Source organism: Watersipora subatra, chromosome 10 (assembly GCF_963576615.1).
Source record: "Watersipora subatra chromosome 10, tzWatSuba1.1, whole genome shotgun sequence".
In the NCBI taxonomy this organism is placed as follows: domain Eukaryota; kingdom Metazoa; phylum Bryozoa; class Gymnolaemata; order Cheilostomatida; family Watersiporidae; genus Watersipora; species Watersipora subatra.
The window spans coordinates 29119167-29136394 of record NC_088717.1 but is presented as its reverse complement, the minus strand read 5'-3'; the positions used below and the strand labels follow the sequence as shown (position 1 = coordinate 29136394).

Here is a 17228-nt window from a genome sequence, read left to right as displayed (position 1 = left end):
AAATTTAATATTGTCAGTGTTGGTGACTAACTCTATAGCAATACAAATATAATATTGTCAGTGTTAGTGATTAACTCTATAGCAATACAAATATAATATTGTCAGTGTTGGTGATTAACTCTGTAGCAATACAAATATAATATTGTCAGTGTTGGTGATTAACTCTATAGCAAAACAAATATAATATTGTCAGTGTTGGTGATTAACTCTATAGCCATACAAATTTAATATTGTCAGTGTTAGCGATTAACTCTTTATCAAAAACATAGTATTGTCAGTGTTGGTGATTAACTCTATAGCAATACAAATATAATATTGTCAGTGTTAGTGATTAACTCTAAAGAAAAACAAATATAATATTGTCAGTGTTGGTGATTAACTCTTTATCAAAAACATATAGTATTGTCAGTGTTGGTGATTAACTCTATAGCAATACAAATATAATATTGTCAGTGTTAGTGATTAACTCTAAAGAAAAACAAATATAATATTGTCAGTGTTGGTGATTAACTCTATAGCAATACAAATATAATATTGTCAGTGTTGGTGATTAACTCTATAGCAATACAAATATAATATTGTCAGTGTTGGTGATTAACTCTAAAGCAATACAAATATAATATTGTCAGTGTTAGTGATTAACTCTAAAGAAAAACAAATATAATATTGTCAGTGTTGGTGATTAACTCTATAGCAATACAAATATAATATTGTCAGTGTTAGTGATTAACTCTATAGCAATACAAATATAATATTGTCAGTGTTGGTGATTAACTCTATAGCATTACAAATATGGTATTGTCAGTGTTGGTGATTAACTCTATAGCAATACAAATATAATATTGTCAGTGTTGGTGATTAACTCTAAAGCAATACAAATATAATATTGTCAGTGTTAGTGATTAACTCTATAGCAATACAAATATAATATTGTCAGTGTTGGTGATTAACTCTATAGCAATACAATTATAATGCAAAGACTCAAGGTAAACTTGCTTAATTATATGTTGTATTGTTTTCCTATTTACATGGCGACGGAAGGCAGACAATTGTCGCTTATTCAGAGTTGAATGAAGTACTGTATCAGTCTCAACAGTCTCATTTGTACTGTGTATGTGCTTCTAGGTGACTATATACAGTAAATATAATGCAAATTTATGGTATTGTGCAAAGCAAGTTATTTTTTTTTTTTTGGTGCTGACTTTCTTCTTCCTTGTGGCTTTGCTGGTTCAAGGTCAGTCTTAGGTGACGCAGGTGTTGCTGCAACGGGTGGTTTTGCATCCAACTGAGCGGAGACTCTAGACTTGCTCTCTTCCGGTTGATTTGGTGCCTAAAAGAGTAATGCTCTAGTTTAGTAATGACGTTTCTGCAAATCTTCGGCTGCGACCATGATATTTATGGCTACTACCACGATATGTACGGCTACTACCACGATATGTACCGCTAGTACCACGATATGTACTGCTACTACCACGATATGTAGCTACGCTCTTCGTTTCTACTTAAATTTTCTGGAAGTATATGAGTAGAATGGCACAGTAATGTTGGGTAATTTTAGAGAGAGAGACATGAAAGTGTAAAAGCGTGTTACCAAGGATAACAGCCTTAACTTTGCAACTATCAAAGAGCAACCATCAAAAATGTGGCGACACCATTATCTTAATCTTTTTTATCAAGTTCTAAGCTCTCTAAGTCAGCAAAAGTTTTTTCACAGTTATTTGTGTTGTCAAGCTCGTGGTGAAATTGTCGGACTATGGCTTGCAAATTGACCGATAATCTTAACTATACGCCTTTAATATTTGTCGGGCGACGACGTATTTCAAAAGAAATTCAATTGACTTATTGTTAAGTAATCCAAGTGGCAAGTCAGTGAATGATATGTAAATAGAACTACTTGTCTGTACATTCCTACATATTGTACATAAAATTAGTCGCATTTCTACAATGAAAGAGCAAATAACTCTTTGGGTAGCTTAGTTACTTTATTCACAGCGAGCTCAATTCAAGGAATTACCTGTACTGATCATTAGAGTGTTATAAATATCATTCCATTTTAATAATTGATGATGAAGAGTTAATTTATATAATAAGTAATGTTATAGCTTAAGTATTCTTTAAATAACCTACGTGAGACTGACAGGAAACGTACAGGGGCCTGTTCTCACAATGCTCAAGAAAACTGTCAAGCCAACTTTTTAGGCTAGGAGCAACTACATTATGTTTGATGTCGTTACATGGCATTTCTATTTCGTGGTTAGCAAAAAATGTCTATACAATTGTTTATCATGACTAAAAAAAGCTTGAAAATATGCAGCCATTATTTCTGGAGTTGCCAAGAACTGATGCTACAGTTGCTCACCAATTTACGATCCGATTCTTCCCAAGCCAAAGTCTTGTCGTTAGAGATTGCGCTTGGTGCCTTGTATGGTAGTTGTACACCTACAGATATACGCTATCTTAAGTATTTCTTTTTGCAACTCACACGCTATCATATATAATTCTTTTACAACTCATATGCTATCGTACACAGTCCTTTACACAACGCAGATGTTATCATATACATATAATCCTTTTACAACTCATATGTTATCATATACTGTATAATTCCTTCTACAACTTATATGCTATCATATATAATCCCTTCTACAACTCATATGGTATCATATCTGATCCTTCTGCAACTTATATGCTATCATATATAATCACTTGCACAACTCATATGGTATCATATATAATCCTTTGCACAACTCATATGTTATCATGCACTTTCTCTTTGATAGCATGTGACCTCACCTCGCCTAAGTGCTATGTAACCCGTTTTCCCCCTCTACTAGACGAGTTACTCTTTTTCTCTTCGTACCAAACTCCTGAACTCTACTAATATTACCTAGAGTAACTTAAGCAGTAAACATCTAATATCTTTATATAACATATCTAATTGTACTCTTGTCTCTTACTGAGTCGCCTACACCCTTTATTACTCCTTTGCTCAATATCACTGAAAGGTTTTGTTGGAAAGTCTAGTTTGTCAGACAAAGGGCTCGCTATAAATCTCCACTCTGCTAAAGTTATACAACATGTTTTGCTACAGATAAGTCGCTGTCTAGACAAGGTGAAATAATTCTATACCTTCTGCTTCATTGGCCGCGTTGCTTGGTGTGCGAGTCCAGTGGCCGGTAACATCTGTCACATAGTCTACACTTGAGACATCTGCTGCCGGTTGAAATCTCCTAATCCCATCTGACTTCTGAGAAGGACTATGCTTGGCACCTGATGTCCCACCTGGTGCCGGGTTGAACAGATGTCCACGATACTAAAACATAGTATAGTTTCTAGTGAGCAATGCCATCAGCAGATTTTTTTTAATTCATAAAAAGCTGCACAGAGATATTAGCCACCCGCTTGTCTCAACATCACTGCACCTAGTGTATAATGTGTCTGTGATTTTGCGAGTTTGCATTTTGTTTAAGTACACCTAGAGCAGGAGTCGGCAACTCGCGGCTCCAGAGCCGCATGTGGCTTTTTATCCCCTCACTGCAGTTCTCTCTGACTTTAGATTTTTTTCCCTTTTTTAACAAGTGTCAAGTAATTCATAGAAATATAAAAGTTTTATTACTAGATTTTGTAATATAATATAAAAAATTGCAATTATGGTGATAAATCAAACATTGTCGCATGTCGTCATTATTAATGCGCCAACAAAACCGCCAAAATGACCCCAGCCGGCATGACACTCAAGTTTTTTTACCCCGGGTAGGCAAACTATGGCCCATACAAAGATAAGAAAAGTGACAAAACAAAATAGAACATTTAATCCCAAGCTGATTCGTCTGCTTTCACTGCTGATGAGTCAGGTTCACCAGTTTGTTTTCACTGCTGATGAGACTGGTTAACCAGTTTGTTTTCACTGCTGATGAGACCGGTTCACCAGTTTGTTTTCACAGCTGATGAGACAGGTTCACCAGTTTGTTTTCACTGCTGATGAGACTGGTTCACCAGTTTGTTTTCACTGCTGATGAGACTGGTTCACCAGTTTGTTTTTACTGCTGATGAGACAGGTTCACCAGTTTGTTTTCACTGTTGATGAGACTGGTTCACCAGTTTTTTTTCACTGCTGATGAGACTGGTTCACCAGTTTGTTTTTACTGCTGATGAGACTGGTTCACCAGTTTGTTTTCACTGCTGATGAGACTGGTTCACCAGTTTGTTTTCACTGCTGATGAGACTGGTTCACCAGTTTGTTTTCACTGCTGATGAGACTGGTTCACCAGTTTGTTTTCACTACTGATGAGACTGGTTCACCAGTTTGTTTTCACTGCTGATGAAACTGGTTCACCAGTTTATTTTCACTGCTGATGAAACTGGTTAACCAATTTGTTTTCACTGATGATGAGACTGGTTCACCAGTTTGTTTTCACTACTGATGAGACTGGTTCACCAGTTTGTTTTCACTGCTGATGAGACTGGTTCACCAGTTTGTTTTCACTACTGATGAGACTGGTTCACCAGTTTGTTTTCACTGCTGATGAAACTGGTTCACCAGTTTATTTTCACTGCTGATGAAACTGGTTAACCAATTTGTTTTCACTCCTGATGAGACTGGTTCACCAGTTTGTTTTCACTGCTGATGAGACTGGTTCACCAGTTTGTTTTCACTGCTGATGAGACTGGTTCACCAGTTTGTTTTTACTGCTGATGAGACTGGTTCACCAGTTTGTTTTCACTGCTGATGAGACTGGTTCACCAGTTTGTTTTCACTGCTGATGAGACTGGTTCACCAGTTTGTTTTCACTGCTGATGAGACTGGTTCACCAAGTTTGTTTTCACTGCTGATGAGACTGGTTCACCAGTTTGTTTCCACTGCTGATGAGACTGGTTAACCACTTTGTTTTCACTGCTGATGAGACTGGTTCACCAGTTTGTTTTCACTGCTGATGAGACTGGTTCACCAGTTTGTTTTCACTGCTGATGAGACTGGTTAACCAGTTTGTTTTTACTGCTGATGAGACAGGTTCACCAGTTTGTTTTCACTGCTGATGAGACAGGTTCACCAGTTTGTTTTCACTGCTGATGAGACAGGTTCACCAGTTTGTTTTCACTGCTGATGAGACAGGTTCACCAGTTTGTTTTCACTGCTGATGAGACTGGTTCACCAGTTTGTTTTTACTGCTGATGAGACTGGTTCACCAGTTTGTTTTCACTGCTGATGAGACTGGTTCACCAGTTTGTTTTCACTGCTGATGAGACAGGTTCACCAGTTTGTTTTCACTGCTGATGAGACTGGTTAACCAGTTTGTTTTTACTGCTGATGAGACAGGTTCACCAGTTTGTTTTCACTGCTGATGAGACAGGTTCACCAGTTTGTTTTCACTGCTGATGAGACAGGTTCGCCAGTTTGTTTTCACTGCTGATGAGACTGGTTCACCAGTTTGTTTTCACTGCTGATGAGACAGGTTCACCAGTTTGTTTTCACTGCTGATGAGACTGGTTAACCAGTTTGTTTTTACTGCTGATGAGACAGGCTCACCAGTTTGTTTTCACTGCTGATGAGACAGGTTCACCAGTTTGTTTTCACTGCTGATGAGACTGGTTCACCAGTTTGTTTTCACTGCTGATGAGACTGGTTCACCAGTTTGTTTTTACTGCTGATGAGACTGGTTCACCAGTTTGTTTTCACTGCTGATGAGACTGATTCACCAGTTTGTTTTTACTGCTGATGAGACTGGTTAACCAATTTGCTTAATATGTAAGGATAAATCTGCAAACAACAGAAGGTCAAATGTCGTAAGACACCTTCCAAATAAACATGCAGCCTTTGCTTAAGAATGTCCAAAAGGAGATGAGAGACAAAAGGCAGTTTCAGAACTGATGCCTAAATCTAACTGATGCCTAAGGCTAACTGATGCCTAAGGCTAACTTGAGCACAAATCATTTCAAGAAGTGGCGCAAGTCCGGAAATTCAGCTACATATGCTAGTTGTGTGGCTAGTTGTGTGGCTAGTTGTGTGGCCACTCGTAGAAATGTAGCACATTTGCTGCAGCTAAAATTTAAGTTTGGCCTTTTGAAAAAACGAACCTAATGAAACATGAAGTTGCAAATTTTCTTGAAAGCAACCTTAACAGCAACGTAATAATTTTATGTTGCGTTCAAGTTACTGTTAGCTATTTTATTGTTCTTTGCACAAGGGTGGATTTGTTTTCTCAGCAGTTAAATCATTATACAAGCCATACTTTTTCGTTTTATGATATAAACATGGCATAGAAACATTAAAAGCTAAACAAAAACATTTCACGTAGTATTTAATTTTTTTTAAATTTTCAAAATTTTCAAAAAGTGGTTTTGCGATTGCCACTGCATTCTTTTCAAAGATCAAAATAGAACTGTGGTCCAAATAGATCTGTGAGTTGAAAAGGTTGCAGACCCGGGACCCAGACAGTATAGCTAATAACTGTAATATATGAGTACACCTAAACATTATAGTTAACAACTGTAATATATGAGTACACCTAGACAGTATAGTTAATAAATGTAATATATGAGTACACCTAGGCAGTATAGCTAATAACTGTCATATATGTGTACACCTAAACAGTATAGCTAATAACTGTCATATATGAGTACACCTAGACAGTATAGCTAATAACTGTAAAATTCAAGTACACCTAAACAGTATAGTTAATAACTGTCATATATGAGTACACCTAGACAGTATAGTTAATAACTGTAATATATGAGTACATCTAGACACAATAGTTAATAACTGTAATATATGAGTACACCTAAACAGTATAGCTAATAACTGTCATATATCAGTACACGTAAACAGTATAGTTAACAACTGTAATATATGAGTACACCTAAACAGTATAGCTAAAAACTGTAATATATGAGTACACCTAAACAGTATAGTTAATAACTGTAATATAAGAGTACACCTAAACAGTATAGTTAGTAACTGTAATATATGAGTACACCTAAACAGTATAGTTAATAACTGCAATATATGAGTACACCTAAACAGTATAGCTAATAACTGTAATATATGAGTACAGCTAGACAGTGTAGCTAATAACTGTTATATATGAGTACAGCTAGTCAGTATAGCTAATAAAGCTGATAAAATCCTTCAATTCCTCAAATGCATGCCTTTGTTTTCTACCTTGGCCACAACGAGTGCAACCCCAACAGCTGCAGCAATCAATACTATACACACAATCCCTATCACAGCTGCTGTTGGAAGTCCCTTCTTGGCATCTTCATTGGCTATAGCAGGTGACAGCGGTGGGAAGCACTGTGTGTTAGTACAACCTGTAGCATAGCAATAATTTATTTTTTAATTTAGTTGAAATGTAGAAAACATTTTTGCCTTTAGTTCTTTAATATGATTTCACTGCTATTCCTTACCCATCCATACTTGGTTATCCAACTACAGCCAGTCAATAGGAGGTGATAGTCAGGTTTGTGACCATTACAAAAAAAATCACTGTTTGGCATCAATAATTACTCACTGATTTCAAATATAAAATTCATTGCAGTTACCGTAACTTTTTGACTGTATATATGTCATTGCATTAGCGGTGCAGTAGCAGTAATGAACAAGTCACAGTGATACAGTAGACAGTGTATTTGGACCTACTTATACTACTGTGCAGTACGCGGTATACATGCAGTACAACTTCTATCTAATGCGCAGTAAGCGATATTGGTACAGCGGCGGCCCATACTGCATAGCGCAGCGTGAAGTGCTGAATGCAGTGAGTGTTGCTAGTACGCACTGAACATACACGCACACTACACTTCTGCCAAAACTCATCACAGAATGGAGTACCTATTGAGTTGATTTGGTTGTAATCACAACACAATTGTAAGATGGTAATGCTGCTCAAGCTTGAGTGTGAGTGGCCAAAAATATTGATCACAATTAGCATGTCGCATACGGTTGAAATGAAAGTCTGTCATGGTTTTAATATATAATGATAATGAAGATACATAGAAGGACCCCAATTGCATTGAAGGAAATGGTGATACCGCCTGACTCTCTATTCTGAAATGAGATGAGAGTTAAAGCCCGAGTTCTTGAGCTTGCTAAACATAGCATCTAACTATTTTGCACAATCCTGCACAGAAATTTGGAGAAGTCAGCAGTGTCAGTCGCTCTACAGTATCAACACCATACCAATACACAGTCGCAGTAAACGTGCAGTTTTAAAGTTTTAAAAGATGCACATTCACAATATGCGTGAAGTGCTGAGTTTCATCTAATGTGTCACAGAATCAAATGTGCAATAGATCGCAGGGGGCAACTTGCAGAAGGAGCGCAGTCGCAGCAAATGTCTACTGTGCATTGAAAGTCATTACGCACTGCAAAAGTACTGCTTACTGCACTGCAATGATGCTGTGCAGGGTGCAGTGCAGGTCAAATGCTTCGCAATTTGGTGTTAGTACAGTTGTGATTGATTAAGTTTGAATCCTTCACTTTGAATCAATTGTGTAAGCTATAGCCAGCCATAGCCAATATTTAATTGCATTTAAATATGATATCAAGTAGTTTTAAAAATATTTGATAAGATATGGTTTGGATTTAGAAAATGTTTAGAATTTAGCAGCCTAACAAAACTATTAGAAAATGTTTGGACAAGCTCTGCTTGTAACACACACAGAAGAATTGACTAACAGATCAATGCCAGCCATACTTTATCTACAAATATTCAATAAACCTTTTGTTGAATGAGGGTTTTTGCAAGTTATCTATGCGTTTCATTTGAGTCTTTGATGTGTTTGCAGTGTCTGCTTTGTTGCGTGTGATGCGCCAACGTAACATTAAAAGTTACAGGCTACACCAAGCACTTTTCTATGCCATGTTAGTGGTTATTATAACTTACATTGAAGATTGTCAAAGCAGCGTCGACCCTCTTCACAAAGCTTTCCATCCGTTCCACACAGCTGTTGAGTGCAGTCGGTACCAATGTACCCTTCAAAGCAGTTGCAAGTGTTCTCTATACACCTTCCATTTAGACAAGTCTGCAGACATGTGCCCCGAACACGTTCAGCAACTACAAGACCACTGAGCATGTTTAGTGACTAAAACTAATATTATACATACCATCTTGATCATGTGATTACAGGTCATGTGATTACAGGTCATGTGGTTACAGGTCATGTGATTATAGGTCATGTGATTACAGGTCATGTGATTACAGGACATGTGATTACAGGTCGTGTGATTACAGGTCATGTAATTACAGGTCATGTGATTACAAGAAACAGAATGATTTTTAGGAGCTGCCTTCACTTGCATAGCTAATCGAAACCTGTAGTTGGATGGTGCTCAAAGTGGTATTATTTAGTGTAAATAGTATTTTATAAAGTCAATAGAGTCTTTACTTATTGAATCACCGTCATACATATTCTTTTTATGACAACCACTTGTACTTTCACTCACTTCCTCTCTATGATAGCTCACTTGTTTGTCAAGCACCGACAGGTAGCCAGCCCTTGAGTGAGCTAACACACCACTTCGAGCTAAACAATGTTTAAAGCTGTATAGTGCAGTGAGACATTGCCAAAGGACTACAAGCTAATTCCTAAATAACTCTTTTACTAACTTGATGAAATGATAAGAACCTTTGCCTCTGCTCTAGAAATTTCCAAATTGGTCTACTTCTTTACATGCCAGCAGCACATCTACCATTCCTTGAAATGTGGGTACATCTGATATGTACACAATTTTAGTCTATATACAGAGCATTGAAGTTTGAGATATATACAGATATTTATATGTACACAGACTTTGGATATGTACACAGATCTTTTATATGTACACAGACTTTGGATAAGTACACAGATCCTTGATATGTACACAGACCTGAGATATGTACACAGACCTTTGATATGTACACAGACCTTTGATATGTACACAGACCTTTGATATGTACACAGACCTTTGATATGTACACAGACCTTTGATATGTACACAGACCTTTGATATGTACACAGACCTTTGATATGTACACAGACCTTTGATATGTACACAGACCTTTGATATGTACACAGACCTTTGATATGTACACAGACCTTTGATATGTACACAGACCTTTGGATAAGTACACAGATCCTTGATATGTACACAGACATGTACAAATGCATTTTATACTAGCAGTAAGCCCGGTGATGCCGGGAATTTCTTTCATTGTCAATGAGATGCCTGCAGGTGTTTGCAGGTGGCTGTTTGAAGGCTCCTTCTCAGGAACCAGACATATTTGTTACCAAATATTTATAGTGACCTGGCAAGAGGCAGAGAGCATATATGTGATTGAAGTTTGGATGAAATCGGTAAAAATTATAAAAGTGCATAACGTTTATGCACATGCACGCACGTGCACACACAGTCACACGCACACACACACACACACATGCATGCACAACCACTCATGCATGCACACACGCATGCACGCACACATGCAAACACACGCACACACACGCTTGAATTGTACACCTGCGCTTGATATATAAGCAACCTAATCCTAAATACTTGTACGAAGCCTTGATATGTCATTTTGCAAGCATGAGATCATTATTCCAACTCAGACGAGGCAGTAACTGCATTTAGGCAACACTTGAAAACATATTTGGCTGCTGACATGAGTTGAACCAAAATTTCATGTTCAACCTATGGCCATTGTGTGTTCTGACCAAATTCATGCCAATGAGAATAAATTTTATTTAAAACCCCATTTTTAAGCAAAATGTTTCCAATATCGGACTTATGAGTTTTGGTGATAACAATCGTCAGAGAAAATTAAAACTAATAAAACTTTTTAGGCAAATATTTATGTTAATCATTTACATACCTCAAATGAGATGAAAGCAAGTGTTTCTCCAATAGGTGATAAAACTGTACAAGTCACAAAAAAGGTTACATGATTTATATATAACTAGTAATTGGCCAAACTTATGCTTGTCGAGTATAGGTTGACTTGACCTACTCAGGTTGACTTGACTTGCATGTACTTGACTTACACGACTTACTTACTTGTACTTGCGATTAGTAGACTTTGACTTTGTATGCATAACTAGTAGATGTAGACTTGATTTACTTACGACTCGTAGAAGTTGGACTTATTTAAGGTACCTGACCTGACTTACTTACATGCTATTACGAACAGTATCAGCTGAGATCGGATAAGTTGATGTAGATCCATGCAGAAATAAGAATGTCCTAATGCGCGATATAAACTCCCATGGATAATAGTGACTCATGTACTCATTGTAATAAGGAACAGAAAATATTAAAATGGTAGTATTACATAATGGATTACTTAAATATGTAACAATGCATATCTGATGAAAGAGCTATTATAAATGTTCTCACAATTTCAGTTTTCAGCGTTATTAATCACACCTTGCTTTGCTAATGTATGGCTGAAATGTAGTCTCCCACATTTTGATAATTTAAAATTTGAGTTAGTCAAAGACACAGAGTCATGCGGGTCAAAAGTGTTACACAGCTGCAATGCTGACAAGACGCCAAGTGTCTATGTTTTATTGTCTTTTCTTTACTACACATGATGTGAGGACATGCAGAGACACGCTGCGAGGACACCCTGTGAGGACATCTGCAGTTCTTTCAAATGTGCTCTCGATGTCCCCTGATTAGCTTCATATTTTATCTCTTGAATTGTTTCAGATACTTATTGTTGATTTGTTCTGCATGCTATCATGTGGTTTATTCTGCATGCTATCATGTGGTTTGTTCTGCATGCTATCAAGCGGTATGTTTCAAACGCTATGCAGTGATTTATTTCAGACTCAACTGTATAAGTCAGTCATTCAAGGCCATGAACGAACTTCAAAATGTTATATAATATGACAATTGAACGACAAAAATCCAAAATTATTCTAAAGGTTATATAAGATAGCAATAACCAGTGTAAATGAAATGATTCTCGATGAATTTGGTAGTGAGGAACGGTTACTCTAAACACTGTCTCATCGTAGAAAAATAAAACATGTTGAAGGAAAGCGGACAGCTTCTGTTAAGGCTATAGTATACAAATAAGTGATGGGGCACTTGGTGATTAGTGTCACTTAGAGCACCATGAATAGGAAATAGCTAAAGAAAAGATAACATCAAGTGAGGAGTGTTCGTGAGCCGGTCATTCTGTCTAGCTCATCAAAACTGAGCTCTTGTGTCCACTGAAACAGTTTATCTGCTTCTTCACCTAATCCCTCCTCATCACTCACTTCTTCTTGTCTCTCTACCGCCTGTAGTTTACAAACAGAATCCAAGTGAAGGTCAAGGAGAATAGCGACAAGTGTCACTTGTATGATCTGACAAATCATAACAGGTTCAATAAAATACTTTGATGATATGACAACTGAACCAAGTGTAATAAAAAGGCATTCAGATTTATGATATGACCATCTAAGACAAATCTTTTTAAATTAGCTCTATAAATATGATACGACAATTCACAGCAGTTGCTGTGAAAAAACTAAAAGCTTTAGGTAGGAGCATAGGCCTATTAACTATACTTATAGTTAATAGGTCTATGGGTGGGAGTCTGCAGTTCAAAGACGTTGCTAAACCATCAGAAGGAAATATTGACAATAAAATAATTATAACTTATGATTTGATAAAAACTAAGGCTTCAGAACTAAGGCTTCAGAACTAAGGCTTCAGAACTAAGGCTTCAGAACTAAGGCTTCATTGTTGTCTACATTCCCTGAGGTTCAAAACGATTTTTGTACAACTTTCTCAAGTTTTATAGGTAGCTCTTTGTTCCTCATAATGTTTTCTAAAAACTTTCATGTCAGGTTTTTGATATCGGCTAGGTCAAGCTTACCATTGTATCAGTCAGCAAGCCGTACATCTTTCTCATCTGTTCAACTCTTTGTTTAGCTTGTTTTGACCTCCGGCCAGATTTTAAAGGTATGGAAACTTTAGTTGGTGAGTGCTGAGTAGCAGGAGGAGTTGACATCCTAGATATGGTCTGTAATGTTAATAGAAGCAGATAAAATAACAAGCTTTAGCTGCTTAAGTTGGCTAACTTATTTAGTTTCGCTGCTCCAAAAGTTTTTCACTTATATTTTAATGCTTTTCAAGCACTATAGAATATTCACATAACGAAATGTTAACCTGACAAAATTAAAATAGGATGCACAATTTTATTAACAGATAATAACAGGCACATGCACAAACACAGGCACACGCACAAACACAGGGACTCACACAAACACAGGCACACACACAAACACATTTGCATACAGCCACACAGGCAACCAACTATGCACAGGCACAAACAGGCCTTATAGATAGGCCAAGACAGAACTACACACACGCACACACGCACGCGCACACACGCACGCGCACACACGCACACACACACGCTCACACACACAACTACACACGCACACACACACAACTACACACGCACACACACACACGCCCGCACACACACAACTACACACGCACACATCACACAACTACACAAAGGCAAACACCACTATCACAAGCACACACACGCCTACATGCATAGCTAGACACCCGCACACTCAGAGCTACACACAGGCACTTACACACAGGCACTTACACACAAGCACAGCTACACACGAGCATATACCCACACACACACTCCAATATCATTGTGAACTCTTAAAATTATGTTAAAAGAAAAATAATATACTATGTTTACAAGTCAGAAAGTCTACAAGCTAAGGGTTATAATGGTATGTAGTACGATACAATAATTTGTAAATGCATATTTGTAACGGTTAATAAAAGACAATCATCAAATTTAGATGAAACTAACTTGGGATTAAAACTGTAATGTGCATATGGTACAGTGTAAATATGAGTTGGTAGGAACGAAGAACACTTTGGGAGTGTGTTTATACCTCAACCCTGAAGTTTGCATATGCTTACATTAAACACGCTTATTTTGTGATGGTATTTCTAATGTAGACACCTGTAAGTAGACACCGGTAAGTAGACACCTGTAAGTAGACACCTGTAAGTAGACACCTGTAAGTAGACACCTGTAAGTAGACACCTGTAAGTAGACACCTGTAAGTAGACACCTGAAGTAAAACTACCGGTAAATAATATATTCTACAGCGACTAATTTTTCCAACATTTTGAATCTTAAGCTTTTTGGAAGGTTAGTGCAGCCAGAAGCTCTTAGGATCCATCATGATGATTAATTGGAGGTACATGTGCTGCCAAGTTGTGAGGTTGTGAGAAGCAGAAAAGTACCTCGATGTGTCGAAACTCAATATCAGCATTCACAGGTGATTTGGCGAGTAGCGGCATCTCTTCTTGCAACCTCTTAGTCAAATTCTTGTGGTGGAGGAAATCCATAATGTCATAAAATATTGTCTGGCGCGGTATCACTGCAACAACAGAACTAAAGCACTAACTCCTGACTACGACAACGAAACTACAGAAAAACTAGTGCGCTGACTGCTAACAATGAGAACAGAACTGGTGTGCTGACTGTTAACTCTAACAACAGAACTGGTGTGCTGACTGCTAACTCTAACAACAGAACTAGGGCACTAACCACTGCTAACTCTAACAACAGAACTAGGGCACTAACCACTGCTAACTCTAACAACAGAACTAGGGCACTAACCACTGCTAACTCTAACAACAGAACTAGGGCACTAACCACTGCTAATTCTAACAACAAAACTAGGGCACTAACCACTGCTAACTCTAACAACAGAACTAGGGCACTAACCACTGCTAACTTTAATAACAGAACTAGGGCACTAACCACTTATAACTCTGACAACAGAACTAGGGCACTAACCACTGCTAACTCTATCAACAGAACTAGGGCACTAACCACTTCTAACTCTAACAACAGAACTAGGGCACTAACCCCTTCTAACTACAACAATGGAACTAGGGATGATTACAATGAATTTACCTTTGAACAACTTCAAGTTCAAAACAACTTAATAAAATGGCACAAAGGTGGGAGCAAATAAATGCTTGAAAAAAGTTGAAAATTTTAAAGCTCCGATTAGTAAAACAAAAGAAAAAATGAGAGACACAACCATGCAAAGCTTACCATCCAAGGTCAGCTTGCGCCAAAAGTTGTCTTTTCCACCCATGTAGCCAGGTAACTCGTCTATGTGGCTCAGATACTACGAAAGGATGAGAGATTATGTTTTTACCCTACCATCAGCGCAGCAATCAGTGCAGCAATCAGCTCAGCAATCAGCGCAGCAATCAGCGCAGCATTCAGCGCAGCAATCAGCGCAGCAATCAGCGCAGCAATCAGCGCAGCAATCAGCGCAGCAATCAGTGCAGCATTCAGCGCAGCAATCAGCGCAGAAATCAGCGCAGCAATCAGTGCTGATGTCACATTAAGTGAACTTGTAAAGAAAAGCTCTTATTAACTGAAAAAGCTATTATAAAAGATCAGCATCATGCAAAGCATTGAGACTTTAACTGAACTAATGTTTAAAATTCCTACCAAAAGCAGATTTACAAAAGTAGATACACAACCTCCTAACAGTAGGACAAATACATAAACTCTGATTTCATCAACAGAATTTGGAAAACCAGCTGCTTACTTGCATATAGTCCTTGAGAGTTGTCACATCCATTTCATCAGTGACCTTGTAGCGCGCTTGACACATATTATCTTGCACCATTATTTGCAAAAATTTCCTTTTGCCCATTAAATCACAAGCCTCTTCAGCCGCCTTGCTTGCTGGTGTAATCGCCTTTTTACCACTCATATACTTTACTCGTGTTATGGAAGTGTCAGAAAATATTTTGAAATACACCATTGGTGGGAATTCTTCACCACCGAATCTACAAGGTGAAAAACGTTAACTATCTGAGTTGAATGAGTGCTGATAGTCAAAAGAAGTCTAAAACATTGAATGTTAAGTTAGTCGAGCGTAAAATCATAAAGGCTTTTCAAAAATAGTTATATTGCTCAAAGTACTCTCTACTAACCCAATTTATATACAACTAGTTGAATTCCCAGCGTTGCGCGAGTAATAAAAAAGTTTTCGCGTAGAAAATTTATTTTTAATCAACATATACACCATTCACCATTTTAACTTTTAAATGAAGGAATTTGTTTATTTTTTGTATGCTATAAGTTTAATTAAGTCTATGCTATATATATATTTAATGCATTTTGGAAAAGTCTGGGCACATATTTTTCTTCTAAAATACAATGCTGTTCATCCTTCTGAAGTGTGAAGTGCGAGTATTTTAGCCGTCATTAAAGTTTGACATATGTAATAAGTATGTGCACAATTATTCTATACTTTGGTAAATAGTCTGTTTCCTGTTTGCAGAACAGAGTTTCTGAGTTCAAGTCCAGCGCAAAGCGATTTTTTCAATCTTGAGGTTTTATCGCTATTCGTACCGGACACATGGACAAAAAACCAACAAACGACCAATAAACATTTAGATTTTTATAGCTGATAATTGTACACACCTGAACCGAACTTTCACTGGCATTCCTTTATCTCTCAAAAGATTGGCCTCTTTAGGAGAGATTTTTCTAAGTATTTCATAACTAAGAGAGGTCTCAGCTGCACAGGTTGCATGTTTCAACAATTTGTACATCTTCCTATCTCTATAAGATAGCCAGGCTCTCTCTATAATCCTTGCAGCTATCACTCTTTTAACGTCTTCTGGGTTCATATTATGGCTCTGTTGATTATCAGCAAAAGGTTGTTCTTCTCGAAAAGTGACTGACTGTCGACTAGATTCAGGTTTGCTTTTGTTTCGTAAAATGCCTCCATCATTAATCCGTTTTGATTTAGTATCATTGTGCTCCATGCCATGCATTTAGTCTTTCAAACGATTCTGAATCGATGTGTATATTAGCTTAGCCTACAATTAGAATATACCAAAAGCTTAAAAAAATATCTGAAGATAGTGTTATGCATCCAAGGGATGATAATAGTTTTTTGATGTCATCAGGAAGGTTTTAACAATGCTATCTGAAATAATTGACTTTAAAATTTGCACATGATTAAATATTCCGCAATTTAGCAAAAAGGTTATGTTATAATGCAACAAATTGTCAAGAACATTAAAATTTAACTGAAAGTGTAAAGTTGGTTTTTGCATTCTGTTTGTGAAAAAATAATTATTGGAAAAACCCAAAGAAAATCAAACTGTTTGGCACACAAAGCAGCCCATATTTTGCATGAAATACTTAATCGATGGTTAATGTTACACTTCAGAG

The 17228-nt window shown here is 37.2% G+C and overlaps 2 protein-coding genes across 2 annotated transcripts; both read right to left on the bottom strand.

Moving 5' to 3' along the window:
* Positions 1–890: 890 nt before the first annotated feature.
* LOC137406946 (uncharacterized) lies at positions 891–9072 on the bottom strand. Its single transcript, XM_068093547.1, has 5 exons — positions 8883–9072; positions 7160–7308; positions 3130–3313; positions 2360–2439; positions 891–1330 (listed from the first exon to the last, which is right to left on the bottom strand). The coding sequence occupies exons 1-5, from the start codon at positions 9070–9072 to the stop codon at positions 1178–1180; spliced, it is 756 nt and encodes a 251-aa protein (XP_067949648.1). The 3' UTR covers positions 891–1177.
* A 3057-nt stretch (positions 9073–12129) lies between these two features.
* Positions 12130–16825, bottom strand: LOC137406945 (uncharacterized protein CXorf58-like). Its single transcript, XM_068093546.1, has 6 exons — positions 16470–16825; positions 15586–15829; positions 15078–15153; positions 14255–14391; positions 12846–12992; positions 12130–12330 (listed from the first exon to the last, which is right to left on the bottom strand). The coding sequence occupies exons 1-6, from the start codon at positions 16823–16825 to the stop codon at positions 12130–12132; spliced, it is 1161 nt and encodes a 386-aa protein (XP_067949647.1).
* Between the last annotated feature and the right edge of the window lie 403 nt (positions 16826–17228).